The sequence below is a fragment of the Perna viridis genome, chromosome 1, assembly GCF_037379345.1.
Source record: "Perna viridis isolate PV_CMFRI_1.1 ecotype Kerala chromosome 1, ASM3737934v1, whole genome shotgun sequence".
Taxonomy (NCBI): Eukaryota; Metazoa; Mollusca; class Bivalvia; order Mytilida; family Mytilidae; genus Perna; species Perna viridis.
The window spans coordinates 9,876,496-9,895,924 of NC_142445.1; the positions used below are offsets into that span (position 1 = coordinate 9,876,496).

At 34.0% G+C, this 19,429-nt stretch overlaps 1 protein-coding gene across 1 annotated transcript; it reads right to left on the reverse strand.

Annotated features, from left to right (window-relative positions):
• Positions 1-14,842: 14,842 nt before the first annotated feature.
• LOC148627156 (uncharacterized) lies at positions 14,843-18,343 on the reverse strand. The gene is made up of 3 exons (XM_088568793.1): positions 18,226-18,343; positions 15,444-16,125; positions 14,843-15,074 (listed from the first exon to the last, which is right to left on the reverse strand). Exons 1-3 carry the CDS (start codon positions 18,298-18,300, stop codon positions 14,893-14,895), a joined length of 939 nt encoding a protein of 312 aa, XP_088424919.1. The 5' UTR covers positions 18,301-18,343; the 3' UTR covers positions 14,843-14,892.
• Positions 18,344-19,429: the final 1,086 nt, after the last annotated feature.

Here is a 19,429-nt window from a genome sequence, read left to right on the forward strand (position 1 = left end):
TTGGTCAATAGTTTTCCTTTACCATCTATTTCTGAGTGTAGGTCAAGATATGCGGCTGACTTCACAGTGTCTGTAGTATCCTTTATCTCAAGTTCTTTTGGGTAGATGCGATGTATCAAATCCCCGAAATTATGATTGCTTAAAGATAATACGTCATCTATATAGCGGAAACTGAGATCGAAGGATCTAGCCAAACGATATTCTTTCTTTCTGATCAGATCAGCTATAAAGTCAGCCTCATAAGAGTGAAGGGATAGGTCAGCAAGTAAAGGAGCACAATTTGTTCCCATTGGAATGCCGACCGTTTGTTGAAAAACACGTCCACCAAACTGGACAAATATGTTGTCGATTAAAAAATCCAGCATTTTGTAATCATCTTCCTCTGTATATTTGGAAGACGATTTTGAATTATTTCTTACAAAGTATGAGGAATCTCTAACGAGACCTATATATTTGTATCTTGGTGTACCATCTTTTTTTAGAAAAACAACGATGTATAATGTTTTTAAGTCGGGATTTTAACTGAGTATGGAAAATAGAAGTTTACAGTGTTGAAAAATCATAAGTTTTAATGCTATTATATCCAGATATTTACATCGTAACGATCCGTAAGTTCATGATGGCGACCATAAAACTTCTGTAGTGTTGATTTCAATCTTGTAGCAACATAACCCTGTTCCAGAAGCCTATTTATAAGAAGTGTAGCGCGATACAAAAAAATATGCGTAGTTTCGGCAAGCTCTGGCATAACGTATGAGTTGTGATATGAACACCCCTTACAGAGTTGTTCCCACAGAGGAAAGGAAAGTTAACAATACTGAATGAAAAGTCATCGCGTTTGTCGTATAGTTTGGTCATATTTTTCCTTTACAATCGATCTCTAAGAGTAGGTCAAGATATTAGATATTACAGTGTGTGTGGTATCCTTTATCTCAAGTTCTTTGGAGTAGATGCGTTGTATCAAATACCCGAAACTAGGATTGTTTAACGATAGTAGATCATCTATTAGCGGAAACTGAGATCAAAGGATCTAGTTATACGGTGTTCTTTCTTTGGGATAAGGACAGGTCAGCAATTAGAGGTGCACAATTTGTTCCCAATGCCGACAGTTTGTTAAAAAAAAAACGCGTCCACCACAGTGGATAAATGTTTTGACGATCAAAACTTTCAGTATTTTAAAAACGTCTTTTTCTGTATATTTGGAAGATGACTTGGAATTATTTTTACAAACTCTCAGGAATCTCTACCAAATACTATATATTTGCATTTAGATGTAACGTCTTTTTTTGGAGTAACATCGATGTATAATGTTTTTGAGTCGGGATTTTAACTGAGTATGGGGAATAGAAGTATAAAGTAATGAAAAATTATAGGCTTTATGCTATTATATTCTTTCTAATTTTTGAGGATCCAAATCGAATTAATACCACTAAAGGAGTAACAAGTGTAGTGGTAGTACTGTTTGCTACATCGGGTTATTTGAAAACTGATGTACATTGACACCCATTGACCTACTTAGAACTTTCATATGTTTCAAAATGATAGACCTCACGGCCTTTACCGACTCTGACAGAGAATCAATGTCTTCTTGTTCTCGTTTTATTCATTTTCTTGTGTAGTCCACCACGGCTAAACCACCTGACTGTTCTTGCGAGAGATTTAAGCATCATCGAAAACGAATCTATGTGTAAGATCCTTTCTAAAGGTCCCAAGTACCATGAATCATGCTCCATGAATTGGAAGAATAGTCAAGGGAACCAAGGTTATAGCGGCAACCAAAAGAATGCAATCCAGGGACAAAAACCAGACATGGAAAACACAATAAAGAACATGAAATAACTAAAATCATACATACAAAGTAACAAAACAAATGAGCAACTCGGACTCCATTAACAACTAGGAGCATGGACCAGGTGCACCGGTAGGGTTAGCGTCCTCTGCTTTTCTAGAAACACCCGTCGAGTTGCTCATAAAAAGTCATGTCCGGGGTAGACGAAAGAGGAAAACTGCGTCCTTTTTAAATCTTTTTAAAAGTCTTTACCAAATCATTTTCTTCAAATGTTTTTTCTGAGGTTAAAATTTTCTGGATAACAAGTATTGTTTCCTATTTACATAGAAATGTCTTTCTATTATTGCCATGGTGGACTTTTAAATTGTTTCGGTTTATAAGATGAGTCCAAAGGTATTGTATTTTAACTGAGAAATGTTTCTACCAGTCGTTTATTAAAGAAAACGAAATAGTTAGCGGTTTTACAGGTGTTACAAGCGTTAATGTCATTTCTTATCCATGCTCTTAGTTTTTAGTGGAATCATTTACTTTTGTAACTTTGTACATATTATTTTGGTTATTTTATGTTCTTTGTTGTGTTTGTCTGTTTTCCATGTACGGTCTTTGTCTCTGGATTACATTCGTTTGATTTTCTGTAGAATCTTGGTTCCCTTGAATACTCTTAACTTAATTTCAAACGGTCGGCATTCCAATGGGAACAAATTGTGCCCCTTTACTAGCTGACCTATTCCTTCACTCTTATGAGGCTGATTTTATAGCTGATCTGATCAGAAAGAAAGAAATTTGTTTAGCTAGATCCTTCAATCTCAGTTTCCGCTATATAGATGACGTGTTATCTTTAAACAATCCTAATTTCGGGGATTTGATACATCGCATCTACCCAAAAGAACTTGAGATAAAGGATACTACAGACACTGTGAAGTCAGCCTCATATCTTGACCTACACTTAGAAATCGATGGTAAAGGAAAATTATTGACCAAACTTTACGACAAACGTGATGACTTTTCATTCAAAATTGTAAACTTTCCTTTCATCTGTGGCAACATCCCTTCGGCTCCTGCGAATGGAGTGTTCATATCACAACTCATACGTTATGCCAGAGCTTGCCGAAACTACGCAGACTTTTTGTATCGCGCTAGAACTCTAACAAATAGGCCTCTGGAACAGGGATATGTTGCTACAAGATTGAAGTCATCACTACAGAAGTTTTATGGTCGTCATCATGAACTCGTGGATCGTTATGGTGTATCCATCAGCACCATGAAAACTAATTTATTCAACGGGTCATAGTTTTCCTTTCCTCGTTTGTCTACCCCGGACTTGACTTTTTATGAGAAACTGGGCGGGTGTTTCTAGAAAAGCAGAGGACGCTTACCTTTCCGGTGCACCTGGTCCATGCTCCCAGTTTTTAGTGGAGTCCGAGTTGCTCATTTACTTTTGTTACTTTGTATGTATGATTTTAGTTACTTTATATTCTATGTTGTGTATGTCTGTTTTCCATTTCTGGTCTTTGTCCCTGGATTACATTCTTTTGATTACCGCTTTAACCTTGGTACCTTTGATTACTCATTCTAAGGCGGTGTTGCCATAGATGTTACAGCGGTACGAGTTCGAGTCCCGCGGAGGGAACAACCAAACAAAAGTTTGCATCGCAAATTTGACAATTCTAACACCGTTGGGAATTTTTCAGACCCTTCTATATGTTTACATTATCTTCCCTGTATCAATTTGATCACAAGATGCTAAAATTCAAGACGCTCTACAGTCTACTATTAAAGGTTTAATCTCCACTTGAGTTGGCTCTGGAATGTTTCGGTTCTAAGAAACCACTAGATCAGACCAAAGTTGTCATGTTCATTATATCTTATTGGACATGGTAATTTATTATTGTCTCAGAGGATACGTTCGTTGATAAAGCGCTATTTGAATGACAAATTTAACCCCATCTGTAATAATGATGTATCTATATAATCTTTTTGGTAAAGTTGTATGAAAATGATGAAGCAGGTGAGAAAGCTTGATGTCTCAGAATGGACACAGTTTACTTCAGATCAATGGCTGTTAGAAACAGTGGAAAATGGTTATCAGATATAATTAGTTTTTGTCCTACATGTTTTTTTTTAAATATGAAGGAAAGTAAGTTTTGAAGCCTAATTGTAGGATCCGTAACGCGGTAAAAAAAGTATGTTCTGTTTCTTACATGGCGTATGAGTTGTGATATGAAAACTCCATACGCAGGAGCTGAAGGGATGTTGTCACTGATGAAAGGAAAGTAGACAATAAGGAAAAGAAATGGTGTTTATCGTATTGTTTGGTCAGAGGTTTACCTTTTCTATTGATCTCCTAGTATAGGTCAAGATATGGTGCTGACTTCACAGAGTTTGTAGTATCTTTTATCTCAAGTTCGTTGGAGTAAATGTGATGTATTAAATCCCCGAGACTTGGTTTATTTAACGATAATACGTCATCTATATAGCGGCAATTGAGATGAAAAAATTTTGCTAAACGATGTCCCTTCCTTTGGATCAGATCAGTTATAAAGTCAGCTTCATAAGGGTAGGTCAGCGATTAGAGGACCACAATTTGATCCCGTTGGAATGCCGACCATTTGTTGAAAACACGTCTATCACACTGATCAAATATGTTATGGATAAAATATTCCATCGTTCTGAAAACATCTTCTTTGGTATATTTGGAAGAAGATTAGGAATTCGTTTTCACAACGTAATTGTTGTTGATAAAATTAGGGTATCTATAAGGATAATAGTATATCAGCAACTCCAAATAATTGGTATCATTGGTTCTAACGAACCTTTTAGGATTTCAACATTTATTTTTTTTATTTAAATGTGTTTTTGTATTCCTAAACTAGGATAAAACATGACATCGACTCTGAAATGGAGTAGAGAGTATCCGTATCTGCAAATCATTTACCATTCGATTATTCATATCAAATATCAAATTATAGATAGGGCACATATATCTAATGTTTTTGAATAGTGCCTTGTAAAAAACTATCGATAACAAAACCATAACACGGACTCAGATAGAGGAAGTAACTTTGAATATAAGGAATATTTAATCAATGTTATGAGCATTGTTACGATGTTGATACCTTATATAAAATATTTATACTTTCCAAGATTAAATAGAATTATTGGAATTAATGTTCATATGGAGTGGGGAGCGTCCTTTTATAAGACATGCTTACTTTTATTTTACATGCAGATTTGCTGTGTTTCCACAAAAACACATTTGAAATTTTCGTTTGAATAGAATGACATTATGTAAACTTTCCAAAATGCCATACTTATTTCAACAACATTGCGCTTGAATCTCAGTATGTAAACATTTTTTTTTAATTTCGAATTATTTCTTTTGTTAGTTTTTTTTCTGAATATTAAACCAATTACGTAAGAAAAACTTATATTCAACGAATGCATTTATTTTGGTTATGTTTTGCATTCCCCGTTTGGTAACATATACTATTTGACCTTCAACCTTTTATTGGTTTAGGAGGTATAGTGGAGATGGGTACTCCCTTGTCCCTAAATTCATAAAGTCCATGTTTTGCTATGCCAAACTTCGAAATAGATTTTGATCAAAATCATAAGTAGAACATAGTACATAATGGAAATATGTTATTAAGGATATTAAAATACTTTCATTTAATTCTATTTGATACTGTAACAGGTGTAATGGATAAAAGATGGATACCATCTTGTACCCATATTCATAAATGCCAAAGTAAGGGATTTGCTAAGTGAAACTCAAAATTGATTTTTAGTCAAAATTTAAAATAGGAGGACAAATATTCCTTTTAATCTGTTAAGCTATGTTGAAGTTCTTTCCCTTTTTGACGTTGTTTGCTATTTTAATGTTATTTTTCTTTAAATAAAACCTTCTCCTCTGACACTACTTGACCAATTGGAACCAAACTTGGTATGAATGTTCCTTGGGTATTTTGCATATATTTGCCAAAAAACATGGCCGCCTTTACTAAAATAGAACATAGGGGTCAGACAGTAGTTTTTCCCATGTATCTCCAAAACAGTTAGTTTAGCAAATTCTAACAGAGCGTAAACGTTTTCAGGATAATAAGATCTATGTATTGTCAAATTTTTGTTTCCATCTGTTAAGCCATGTTGGAGTTTTTGCCCTTTTTTACGCTTATTTGCTATTTTTAATTTTATTTCTTTCAAAACTCTCCTCTTCGGGCACTTCGCAAATTGGAACCACTCTTGGTACGAATGTTCCCTGGGTTATATTGCATAGATCCATCGAAAAACATGGCCGTTCTTACTAAAAATAATACCTATTGGTCGGACAGTAGTTTTTCGCTTATATCTCCAAAACCGTTAGGTTCACCAAAATTCTGATATCGGATGAATTTGTACAGCATGATGAAATTTATCTGCGCTACAACTTTTGTTTTAATATATTAAGCCATGTCGAAGTTATTGCCCTTTTTTGCGCTTTATTGCTATTTAAATGTAAACAATCGAAAAACATGACAACCCTTGCTAAAAATAGAACATAAGGTTCAGACAGTATTTTTTCGCATATATCTCCAAATAGCCAAATTCTGATATGGAATGAAAGTGTACATGATGAGATCTATCTACGTCAAAGTGTTTGTTTTAATCTGTTAAGCCATGATGGAGATATTGTCCTTTTTGACGTTTTTGCTATTTTTATTGTTATTTTTTCCAAAAATCTGCTCCTCTGACACTACTCGACCAATTGGAACTAAACTTGATTTGAATGTTCTTTGCTTGGAATATCCTGTATAGATCCGACGAAAAACATGACCGCCCTTACTAAAACTAGAACATAAGGGTCAGACAGTGTTTTAATGTTATTTCTGTTAAAAAAAGTCTTCTTCTCTGACACTACTTGACCAATTGGAACCACGCTTGATATGAATGTTTTTGGATATCCAGCGAAAAACTAATGTTGGGATTTTCGATCCAACAAAAAACATGGCCGCCCTTACTAAAATAGAACAAAGGTGTCTGACAGTGTTTTTTCGCATATATCTCGAATCTATCTGTTACACCATGTTGGCGTTATTGCCCTTTTTTTACTTTTTTATAAAATTTCTAATACTTCTTTTAAAAAAATATTTTCCTCTGACACTTGGAATGAATGTTTTTTTGCAATATCCTTCGAAGAACTGATGTGGGAATTTTCGATCCAACGAAAAACATGGCCGCCCTTACTAAAAATAGAACATAAGGGTCAGACAGTGTTTTAATGTTATTTTTGTTAAAAAAAAGTCTTCTTCTCTGACACTACTTGACCAATTGGAACCACGCTTGATATGAATGTTTTTGGATATCCAGCGAAAAACTGATGTTGGGATTTTCGATCCAACAAAAAACATGGCCGCCCTTACTAAAATAGAACAAAGGTGTCTGACAGTATTTTTTCGCATATATCTCGAATCTATCTGTTACACCATGTTGGCGTTTTTTTTTTACTTTTTTTAATGAAATTTTTAATATTTCTTTTAAAAAAATATTTTCCTCTGACACTTGGAATAAATGTTTCTTGCAGTATCCTTCAAAGAATTGATGTGGGAGTTTTCGATCCAACGAAAAACCTGACCGCCCTTACTAAACATAGAAAATAAAGGTCAGACAGTAGTTTTCCGCAAATATCTCCAAAACCGTTAGGTTTAGCCAAATTCTTGCTATCTGTGGTCAAAATTTTTGTTTTTATCTGTTATAGATATTGCTCTTTTTCACAATTGTTTGGCTATTTTTATTGTTATTTCTTTCAAAAAAAGTCTTCTCTGACACTTCCTGACCAATTGAAACCAAATTTTATATTAATGTTCCTTATGGTATTTTTAATAGAACTGATATAGGGATTATTGATTCGTGGAAAAACATGGCCACTATTACTTAAAAAGTTTTTTCTCATATATCTTCAAAACCATTATTTTAGCCAACTTCTTTCAATTGCCTTTGAAATGTGAAAAATGATATGCTTTTTTACAGTTTTCAGCCAATATCTTGAAAACTATGACAGAAAGAAAGATAGAAACTTGTAATTGCTGAAATGATTCGTATGATGTTTGTTTGTTTGTTTGTTGGAGTTTAACGCCCGCGCAGCAATATTTTAGCTATATTCAGACGATGAACATGAAATGGATGATAAAATGAACATGAAATGATGAAATGAAAAATGGGATGGGACACTGGGAAAATGGGGGTCGACAAATTTTAATTGCCACTGGAAATAGGGAGAGGTGGATAAGGTCAGGCAATTTAACTTCCTGTGGCGGAGCCCTGTGGTTCCTACTCCGGGAGAATACCACAGAAGGGTTCTATTACGTGCGAGGAACGTGGCATCTTTCCCAACACGTTGCACCACTATGGTTTGCGGTAAAGTTTACCGTATTATGGCCTGACGACCCCAGCATGTTACATGCCAGGGTTACCCCATTCCACCACCTGGGGCACATAACCCAGTTGCTCTGTGGGCAGAGCGCCCTAGCTCCCGGCTCGCCTTTTACGACAAGCTTAGCGCTGCAGCGGGCCTATTCTTTTTTACACCCGGACCCGCACGGGGCAGATGATAAGTCCTACCAAAGTCTTCTTGAGTCAAAATTGTTAGACAACTTCTTGTTAAATTTATTGTCCTCGAAAGTCAAAAATTTAACCAGGTGAGCTATTCAGGATCTTGGGAGCCTCTTGTTAAGTCTGTATTATTTAGGATTACATTATATCTGTCGGACAACCACACAATGAGCTCCTGGAAGTAACCTGTCATCTAAACGGAATATCTGTAACATTTACATGAACGAAATATGAACTGTGTGAAGCCAAATTATATGGTGGTGATGTAATTACAGATATGATATAACCATTCGTACGGATAATTTGTCTGTCGCACAATAGTTATATTATTTATGAAAAAAAAGAATTTATTAATCAATCTATTTTACAAATAAGTCCAAAAATTTCTAAAAAAGCAGAAGACGCTCACCTTACCGTTGCACATGGTTCATGTTTCCTGATTTTGAGTCCGAGTTGCTCATTTACCTTTTTTTCTGTGTACGTGTTATTTTGGTTATTTCATGTTCTTTGTTGTGTGTATCTGTTTTCAAGTCTTTATCCCTGGATTGTATTATTTGATTTTCGCTGGAATCTTGGATCGCCTGATAACACAAATCACTATCATTACAGAAGTCAGAAGCAGTTTTCTTATTCATCAATATATTTCTAAATCACGAGGTTTCAATTCAAACGTTTTTAACGGACAAGCCGCGAAGTCTCATGGCTATAATAGACTTTGTACTGCTTTAACTGAAAGCCATATAAAGGTCATGCTAGAATAGTCTCGTTTCATTATTTGATTACCGTTAGAATGTAATAAAACTCTTAATGACTTAAAGATCAAAAGTTAAATACGTAAGGTTTGTCGTCTTTTATCAAAATGTAAAATTTCTAAAAAAAAAAATATAATAAAAGATTTCGATTCTAAGTTTTAAAATGTTCGAAAAATATCGAAGGGGAAATATAGGCGAATGAGATTTGAATGTCAATCAAAAGAATACAATCCTAGGAAAACGACTAGATGGGGGAAGTAGACATTCACAACAAGAATATGAAATAACACAAATTGCACATACAGAGAAACAAAAATGAATGATCAACCCGGACTCAACTAAAACCAGAGAGCATGGACTAGGTGCACCGGTAGGGGAAGGACCCTTTGCATTCCTAGAAGCAACTAGAGTTACTCACCGAAAATCCACGATAAAATAGCATAAGTTCTTTCAAGAATGAAGACTCAACATGCACCTGGTCCATGCTCCAAGTTTTTAGTTGAGTCCGAGTTGCTCATTTACTTTTGTTACTTTGTATGTATGATTTTAGTTACTTTATGTTCTTTGTTGTGTATGTCTGTTTTCCATGTCTGGTCTTTGTCCCTGGATTACATTCTTCTGATTACCGCTATAACCTTGGTTCCCTTGTTTACACTTTCAAGAAAGTATTTTCAAAAAATGTTAAAAATATTACCCCTACCCCTAAAAAACTGGTCTAGGTATCAACGATAGTTCTTATTCACAGCAAACCGACACCATAAGACTCATATTTTAGGAATTCATAATTAAGATAATGAGTTTCCCGATATATCTGATCAATTAAGACGCTTAGATTTTCTTTTTGGAGTAATAATTACTATAAAATCACAAAAAGGGGAATTTTCAGAATTTTTTTCTATATCACCCGTTATTTCCCGTTTGTCAGAATACCGTAGTTCAATCAAGCTTTCGTGTGATACAGTACATTAATACAGTGTCTAGTCTTCAAGTAATAAATATTTGAACTTTTGTAAGTCAAGTTTGGTGGAAAATTGTCACCCCTACCCAAGAAAAAAATGTAAGAAACGGTATACAATAGGCATGTTGGGTACTATTGTTTTAAATTTCGATGTATCCAACATATCTTCTCATTTCAGGGGCGTATTTGTCAGTTTCAATGTGATAATAATGAGTTTTTCATAAAAAGGGGAATTTTAAGAATTTCACATTTCCTTCCATTTCACCTATAATTAACATTTGTTTTAAATACCGTACTTCAAATAAGCTTTTGTTTATTCAAATACAATTATATAGTGTCTTAGGTTTGTAATGAGCCCAAGTAATACATATTTGAACTTTTCAAAGTCCAATTAGATGAAAAAATTGCCACCTCCACCTATGAAAAGAATACCTAAATATGAACCAAATGTTAATGTTTAGCACATAATCGATGTAAAAAAGACATGTTGGGTACTGTTGTTTTAATTATCGATGTAGTCAACATATCTTCTCATTTCAGGCGAGTTATTTTCAGTTTCAAGCTGACCATAATGAGTCTTTCATAAAATTGGGAATTTTTGGATTTTAATATTTTCTTCAATTTCGCCTGTAAGGCTAAAAACCACTAATTCCACTTGCCATAGGCTTCTATGCTAATTTCACAATATTCAATGGCTTCTCTGGACTTTACCTTAACTTTAACCTGCAGATGACTATATATCAGCATGATTCTACATATGTCAGCTCACAATCCTCAGAATGGCATGTGGGGTTAGCAGACTTGCAGTGCAGTACTGGTCACCGGAAGTGAAGGGTCTATAAATAGCATGGGAAATCCCAGTGTTTTCACAAGATAGGGGTATATTTAAAAATCATTATGGAGATTATGCTTCACATCACAAGAAGCAAAATGCACCTATAAAATGTACAGAAATGTTTTTCCTTTCAGAAACTGTTTAAATTTTTTATATAAGATGAGAACTTTTTTCACAGCACTATGAGGAACAGGGGTAATTTCTGTGTACGTTCCAAATGCTCATTGGTTGAATTGGTGGTCTGTAACCTAAAGAGTCACTTTTTGTCTTAGAAAAAATAAATAACTATACAGGTATCTTCCTACACACATACTGAATGCATTTGCAAAGTTTCAGTGAAATGTGACGAGCACTTTTTTAAATATTTGATTTTTAAATATAGGGTAACCAAGTTGTGCGAGCAAAAAAGTGAAAATATTCTACCATACTGAAATGCATTAAATATTTGCAAAGAACTTTTTCTGACTTTTCAAATAAAAAATATTAATCACAACTTGTTTTTTAACAATATTAATGAAGAAATAATTTTAAAAGTAATCATTTTCTGAGAAATTGGTCTATTTTTAAAAATTTATTTCTGACATGCCTCCCCCTTTTTCTTGATCACATGTCAAAAATCCTAAATCTTTAAATTTTCACAAAAGGTGATATATTTGGCTTTAAATTTGTAAATACAGTGTTTTCACATTAAAACATGACCAGTAAAGGGCACCTAAAGCAAAAAAAGTGCTCAATAATGGATTTTCCATGTTGCCATAGGGGAATGCTTATATGGCCTTAACCGCAGTAATGAAAGTGAGTTTTTCCTCATTTCTAACCTAATTTTTGCTCAAATCTACACAAAACTTGATTTCAAGTGCTTATTACTACCATATTTAGGTAAATATAGCCCTCAAAGTTTAATATTTGATATTTTTACTAAATTTTCTACACTTTTTAAAAGATAGGACATAAAAATCAGCCAAAAAGACCAATTTTCCATAATTTGGACCTATAACTTAAAAAAATGCATATTTTGAAGGATTTTTGTAGTGTATTCCTCTCATGGCAAAGTTAACAAGATCTTCAAGTAGTTTAAAGCTATTTCAAGAAACTTTTCATTTTGCCATGGCTTCATCTTAAGGCTAAAAACCACTAATTCCACTTCCCATAGGCTTCTATGCTAATTTCACAATATTCAATGGCTTCTCTGGACTTTACCTTAACTTTAACCTGCAGATGAATATATATCAGCATGATTCTACATATGTCAGCTCACAATCCTCAGAATGGCATGTGGGGTTAGCAGACTTGCAGTGCAGTACTGGTCACCGGAAGTGAAGGGTCTATAAATAGCATGGGAAATCCCAGTGTTTTCACAAGATAGGGGTATATTTAAAAATCAATATGGAGATTAGGCTTCACATCACAAGAAGCAAAATGCACCTATAAAATGTACAGAAATGTTTTTCCTTTCAGAAACTGTTTAAATTTTTTAAATAAGATGAGAACTTTTTTCACAGCACTATGAGGAACAGGGGTAATTTCTGCGTAGGACTATTTTTGCGTACGTTCCAAATGCTCATTGGTTGAATTGGTGGTCTGTAACCTGTAATGGGCGATGTTTTTGAAGTACCCTACTTCAAACAAGCTTGTGTATATTCAAACACTATTTATGTAACATCTTACCTTTATAATGGGTCAAGGCAATGCACAATTAATACTATTGTAGGTCATTTGGACGAAAAAATGGTACCCTTACCCACTAAAATCTGCCCCAATGTGAAAGAAAATGATCGTTTATAGCATACACGAACTGTACGCAATGTCTCTTTGTCATATATTATACAGATCTTCTTGTATCAATCACATTGTCAAGCAAAATTATGCCTTTATTATCCTGAAGACGACAAAATTTTACAAAAAAGACAAATTTAGGAATAAAAGAGATTATCATGCACTTTAGCACGTAAATTGGATGATTTTTGCTTAAAATATCACAGTTTTCACATGATTTGATTTTGTTTGCTATCATTATTTTTATACATATAAGGTTTCAAAAAAGCAGCTACGATGAATGATTGGTATGCGTGTATCCAACACCATTTAAAAACTGCTAATCTACCACATACGAATTCTGGATTTTTCACGGAAATTTTAGTGGATATAGGGTACTATTCTTTCGCCTTTATGGCTTGAAATACGTTAAAGTATACGATGCCTTGGCTCATTAGAAAACTTCGATGCTACATAGATGTGTTTGTATATGCAAAAGTTTGTTTGAAGAAGGGTACTTGAAAAAAAATGCCAAATACTGTTGAAATGGAAGAAAAATGTAAAAATCCGAAAATTCCCCTTTTTATGAAGAACTCATTATTGTCATATTGAAACTAAAAAATACGCGCATGAAGTAAGCAAGTATGTTAAATACATCGATAATTAAAATATTAGAACACATCATGTCTACTGTATACCGTTTATATGCCAAAAATTAACATTTTAGTTCATGATGAGACATTTTTATCATGGGTAGAGGTGACAATTTTACACCTAACTTGACTTGGAGAAGTTCTAACATTTATTACCTGGGTTTATTTTGAAGCTACGACATTATATTAATGAACCGTATCAGACATCAGTGTTTAAACTATGGTATTCTAAAAAAAGACAATATCGGGAGATATAGTAGAATATTCTAAAATTCTGAAAAATCCCATTTTTCCGATCTTATAGTAATGTCACCCCAAAAGAGAAATCTTAGCGCCTGAATTGATCAGATATGTTAGGTATATCATTATCTTAATAATGAATACCTAAGATATGAGTTCTACAATGTCTGTATGCTGTGAATTAGAATTCTGTTTGATACCGAGACCAGTTTTATAGGGGTAGGGGTAATATTTTTATTTTTTTTTTTAAATCCTTTCTTGAAAATTAGTTTTTCGTGGTTCATTTATGTAGATATTATCTATCGAATGATGCCAAATTTGAGACGTTTTATTTGAGCAATAATTTATAGGGTCGAATTTATGGGACTTTTGACCGAAAAATTGAAATCCCACATTTCGCATTTTTGGATAAATTCTGACTACAAAAATCGCTCAAATTCATCAAAATAACCCCAGAAGTATAATCGTGATAACACTGAACAAAAAATACCAAATAAGCCATTTTTACTGAAGCATTAATACTGTAGGGGTTTTGATATTGGAACATATATCAATTTAAGCGGTTTTTCGGCGGGGTAGGACCAATTTTTTTTTCATTTTACCGCAAAACATAAACGTTACCCAACATTTCCTGGTACCATTGTATAGCTGTGACATTGGGCTATATGATGATAACTACATTTGTTTAGTTTGCTCACACAGCTATCCCAGGAAGGCTAAGACGCTCAAACAATTGAGTCACAAAATTCTTGGCTTTTGACAAAGTGGGGGAAAATATAAGCTTTTACTGAAAAAGAATCAGAAAATATTCTTCGGCGACAAATTGATTCGGTAATGGGAGGTATCAAAGTACCTAAATATCAGCATGAAGTTGATTAGTGGGGGATGCACGGTGGACCCTCCCAGCCCATGACTAATATACACAATAAAGCGAACCGAATAAAAGAATTAAATATAAAAAAAAAACTGAAGATAAGGAAAACAGAGCGCCACACAAAAAAGCACTAGCAGTATGAACTCCTAAAAAACGGGAGTGACAAAAGGTGATTCTAAACGGTAGGTATGCCTTGCTCTGCCAGCGACACCCGTCATATCGCAAGTGAGTTTAGTCCGGTAATAATCCAGCAAAAATAATGCAGCTCTCCGATGCGATTCGCAAAGGGGACCCGTCAAACATAATCACACTTGGGCGATATCTTTGAATTCAACAAAGCATCAGGAGGTAAATAAAGGAAATATTACGGAAATGTTAGAAAATATCTGAAATCGACAAATTACATATAAGATCTTTTGAACACCACTTTTTACATAGATACATGTATTTACAAAAAAATTATAATGTCTGCTGCTCGCCCTTTTGGAGCACCTGAGCTCCGAAATTTAAAAAAAAAACTTTCGCTCATTTTGTTGCTCGTTGTAGGACTTTCTTCGTCTTCTGAACCAGTATTGCTGTGTCCAGTGGTTCCCATTGTTGGCAAATTTAGAATGAGTATATCCACTTTTTCTATGAAGAATATTTGATTAATGAAAAAATAGTAACAAATATATTCATTTATTCAGTGTTTATCATTATTTTATATAAAACCTATGCCCATAATGATAAACCTTTAATTTTCACTTAATTCCAAAATTTAGTTAAAAGTTGTGAGCGGCGTCTTAGATTAAGGTAAATAAATATTGTTTTTGGAGTATATTATCTTAATCATACAACAATTCATCATGATAATTTAAACATCTATTTAAAAGAGTTAGCAGTAGTAATTGTCTACAATGAATGTGAACTAAAGATCATTAAAAATGGATAGTTGTTAATGCATTATGAATTGTTTAGAAAACAACAATAAAAAGACTTCATTGTTTATTTTTTTCTAACTTGCGTGTTTTGACCATCCATAGATAATTTCTTCTTCGGGACAACATGTTGACATGAACAGCTCATTCTTGTTCGCGTGATCGAAGTACTTGTGCAGGGCATCCATTTTGTCTGGGATCTTGATACCAGCATAATGACCACCACCAACGACAACGTGACGTAGCCGAGGTAGAAACATACAATCTATTTCATTCAATTTATCCCCAATCAAAAACATTCCTTCATGAGCCTCACTCTTCAGGTATGCGTCGACTCTAGACAGTTCTGCAAGTAGAGCACCTTTTAACTCTTCCGAATTGTCAGGACTTTTATTTTTCAACAATGCTGCTAATTTTGGAAATACACCAGAGCATGCAACTAAAGCTGGCCCATTGTAATTTATCTGAAAGTCTCCCTCCGGATAAATACTATCTATATATTTCGTAATTTCTCCGGAATCAGCAATGATTTTATTATCAGCACCACGGTCCACTAACACTGGAACCTTTCCTTCCGGATTTAGTTGGAGGAATTCTTGTGGTTTATTGGAAGTGTCCACTGGACTTATCTCTACTTGATTGGATGGAACTTTCAATCTGCAAAATAGCAATGCTCTCTGGGAGAAAGGACAGTCTCCGACGTCTTTCCCGTTACTAGCAGCCTTCACATACAATACAAATCTTTCATCTGTCATGCTGAATGGCTGAAATATAGTAAAAAGGTGTATTTAATCTATTGTTCTGAGTTTTTATAAATTGTATGTCAATATCAACAAAATGAATATATTCGTAAATTATTGCTATTAAGTCAGAAGAAGCTGTCAAGTACCTGATTCGTGTAAGACATTGATAGTGACTGTTTTGTACAAAAGTATTCTTATTTTGCCTCATTCATTCTTTTTTGATTGTTGTAATTTTCACGTGGTTTTCTCCATATGAATTAGGTTATACAAAAATACCAACCATATATATAAATGAGCTTGTTTTCTATTCGGCTTCACTCACTGGAGGAAAATTCAAACACTAAAGAATACAGATTATTTTAGTCGCTAATTACTTTGCACCAAATATACCACAGTACTGTACACAGTTATATTTTGCAAAATATACAAAATTCTAGAACATAATTACTATCACTGAGTAACATATATACTACTTTGTTTGAATACAGAGTAGCTCATCTTATAAATATCAGAAAGAAAGTATTTCATGCATGTTGACCACTCACTGCATTTTCATTTCATTCCGACATAATAGTTATGTCTTAATTATAGTTTGTCTTTTGATTGTAGCACTTTAGTGATAAAAAGTTTCTCTTTTGATTGTAGCACTTTAGTGATAAAAACTAATCAATTGTACATGAAACTGGCACTTTACAAGAGTAATTGGTTGATTAATATGGGAAATGAATGCATGGTATTTTCTAAAGTGCAGGTCTTTATACAACAACAGGCTCTCGAAGAGACTTAACTAAGTAAGTAAAGGTATAATTCTTTGTTACCATATTTGACAAAATATTGCTGAAAAAGAGCATCTACTGATGAATGCTGTAAGTTCAACTGAGTACTTAAGGCACTGTAAAATGTTGGAAATGTCCTCAAAGTGTTTTTATAACCTCTGGAAAAAATTGGGACAGAAGCCCCCATGCCCTGTTATCCCAACGGGTGTGAGTTGGAATTAGGTCACTATATTTGCTCAAAAAGAACATAAAAGGAAGTTAAATCACGTCTATACAACATTTTCATCAGCACTTCAACTCAGAAAACCATGTTTATTATATAAACCAAATATCATTGAAATTAAAGCAAATGACAGTATGTACAAATTAGCGGGAAAATGACAGCCATTTTGAAAATGGTCGCCCAGAACAAATTTTCGTCATCTCCATTCAACTTAGAATTTCATGTTTCCTCGTGAAACCAGAAATCCCTGTAATCGGAGCAACTGCTAAAATGGCCAAAAAATTGGCAGCCATTCTGAAAATTGGACTAAAAAAATTCGATACTGCCAGTCAACTCAGAATATCATGTTCTCATATGAGTAGTTTCATCTTTCATTCTTCTATAGTTGAGGGAACAAATCATCTGATGTCAGAATTTGCAAAATCCAACTGTTTTTGAGTTATTTACAAAAAATATATTTTGAACTCTATGTTCTATTTTTAATAACGACAGCCATGATTTTTCAACATTTCAAAAATTTTAAACGAATAGTTTGTGCAGGATACCCTTAGGAACAACAATGCCAAGTTTCATACTAATTAGTCAAGCTGTTTCAGAGGAAAATATATTTGAAAAAAGCTAACGACGACAGACGCAAAATGATGGCAATAGCTCACTTGGTCTCCGGCCAGGTGAGCTATAAATGAATATATTAGGTCAAAATGTAGCATCGTTTTCGGCACCAAAAATCACCACTATCATTGGCAGTCTCTAAATTTAATAAATTGGTACTTATAAAATTAATATACATGCAAAACCTTATATAAATCTCTAAAACTCACCTACATGTATTAATTATTATATCAATTTTTTCAAAATCAATTTACTATTAAATCAATAGTTTCAAAGTCAATTATCGTCTTAATATAGCTGAAATATTGCTGCTCGGACGTTAAACCCCAACAAACAAACAACCAAAATATATTATGAGCAGAACTGTGCTCCGTATATAGTTTATAAATAGGCTGTTTAACATCAAAACGTTGTCTAACAAAATACTTTTCTAAACTGGTGTATTTCAAAATAAGTATTAGTCTATGTTGAAAGAAATTTATATTTTGAGGATATAATATAGATACTAACCCACGATGCATTCGATAAACAGCGTTCACGATTGTGAGAAAAACGTCTGTTATCCGGATGTCGAAATGTAAACATCTATATATTGTATGGAGAGCCGTTTGTACGAACAATGGATAACGATAACGACTAGCTTTAGGCTAGAAACCACTAATTCCACTTCCCATAGGCTTCTATGCTAATTTCACAATATTCAATGGCTTCTCTGGACTTTATCTTAACTTTAACCTGCAGAGGACTATATATCAACATGATTCTACATATGTCATCTCACAATCCTCAGAATGGCATGTGGGGTTAGCAGACTTGCAGTGCAGTACTGGTCACTGGAAGTGAAATGCCTATAAATAGCATGGGAAATCCCAGTGTTTTCACAAGATAGGGGTATATTTAGAAATCATTATGGAGATTAGGCTTCACATCACAAGAAGCAAAGTGCACCTATAAAATGTACAGAAATGTTTTTCCTTTCAGAAACTGTTTAATTTTTTTTAAATGAGATGAGAACTTTTTTCGCAGCACTATGAGGAACAGGGGTAATTTCTGCGTAGGACTATTTTTGCGTACGTTCCAAATGCTCATTGGTTGAATTGTTTGTCTGTAACCTTTATTGGCAGAATGATGCTGTGACGGTAGTTCCTTCAGATTCGTCTGTTGCCTATTTCTTATTGTTTCCCGAAAACGTACACTTCCGTGAACATTTTTCTGCTGCACACCACACTACATCTGTAAACGATACAGAATACTTTATACAAACAAGGATACCACCTCTTATATATGAACAATCTCCATAATATCTTTATGATAATTTGATTTTTAAGTCATTCTTATTTAGAAAAGTGAACACTGAACTTAGGTGAGAAGAATTTGCCTTGCACTCATTCAGTTATGCAGGTGAGCTTTCAGACGTTACACGCAGTTAAACAAACGTCAACCAGTTTAACAAACAACTGTCATAAATGATGTGTCGCTCGTAAAATATGATTATATCAGTATTGGCTTACACTCTCATATACATTTGTTATGTATATCCTGTTTTGTTTTGTTATCAAGTTTATTAATCTTGTGCCAAATATTTACATGCCCTTGCCAAACATTTCTTTTACAACTTCTATTGTCTTAAACACCTGTCAGTCTAGATAGGACATATTGTGGGATACCAGTTTCTGCCCGCTCGTTTATCCGTCCGTCGTTCACACTTCCGAAG

Bases quoted from the DNA above. Each gene is read 5' to 3' on its own strand.
- LOC148627156 (XM_088568793.1), bottom strand. From the start codon at position 18,300: ATGTTTACATTTCGACATCCGGATAACAGACGTTTTTCTCACAATCGT. The intron at 16,126-18,225 runs GTTAGTATCTAT...ACTATATTTCAG, and splicing joins GTTTATCGAATGCATCGTGG to CCATTCAGCATGACAGATGA. The intron at 15,075-15,443 runs GTTAGAAAAAAA...TATTCTTCATAG, and splicing joins TGGATGGTCAAAACACGCAA to AAAAAGTGGATATACTCATT.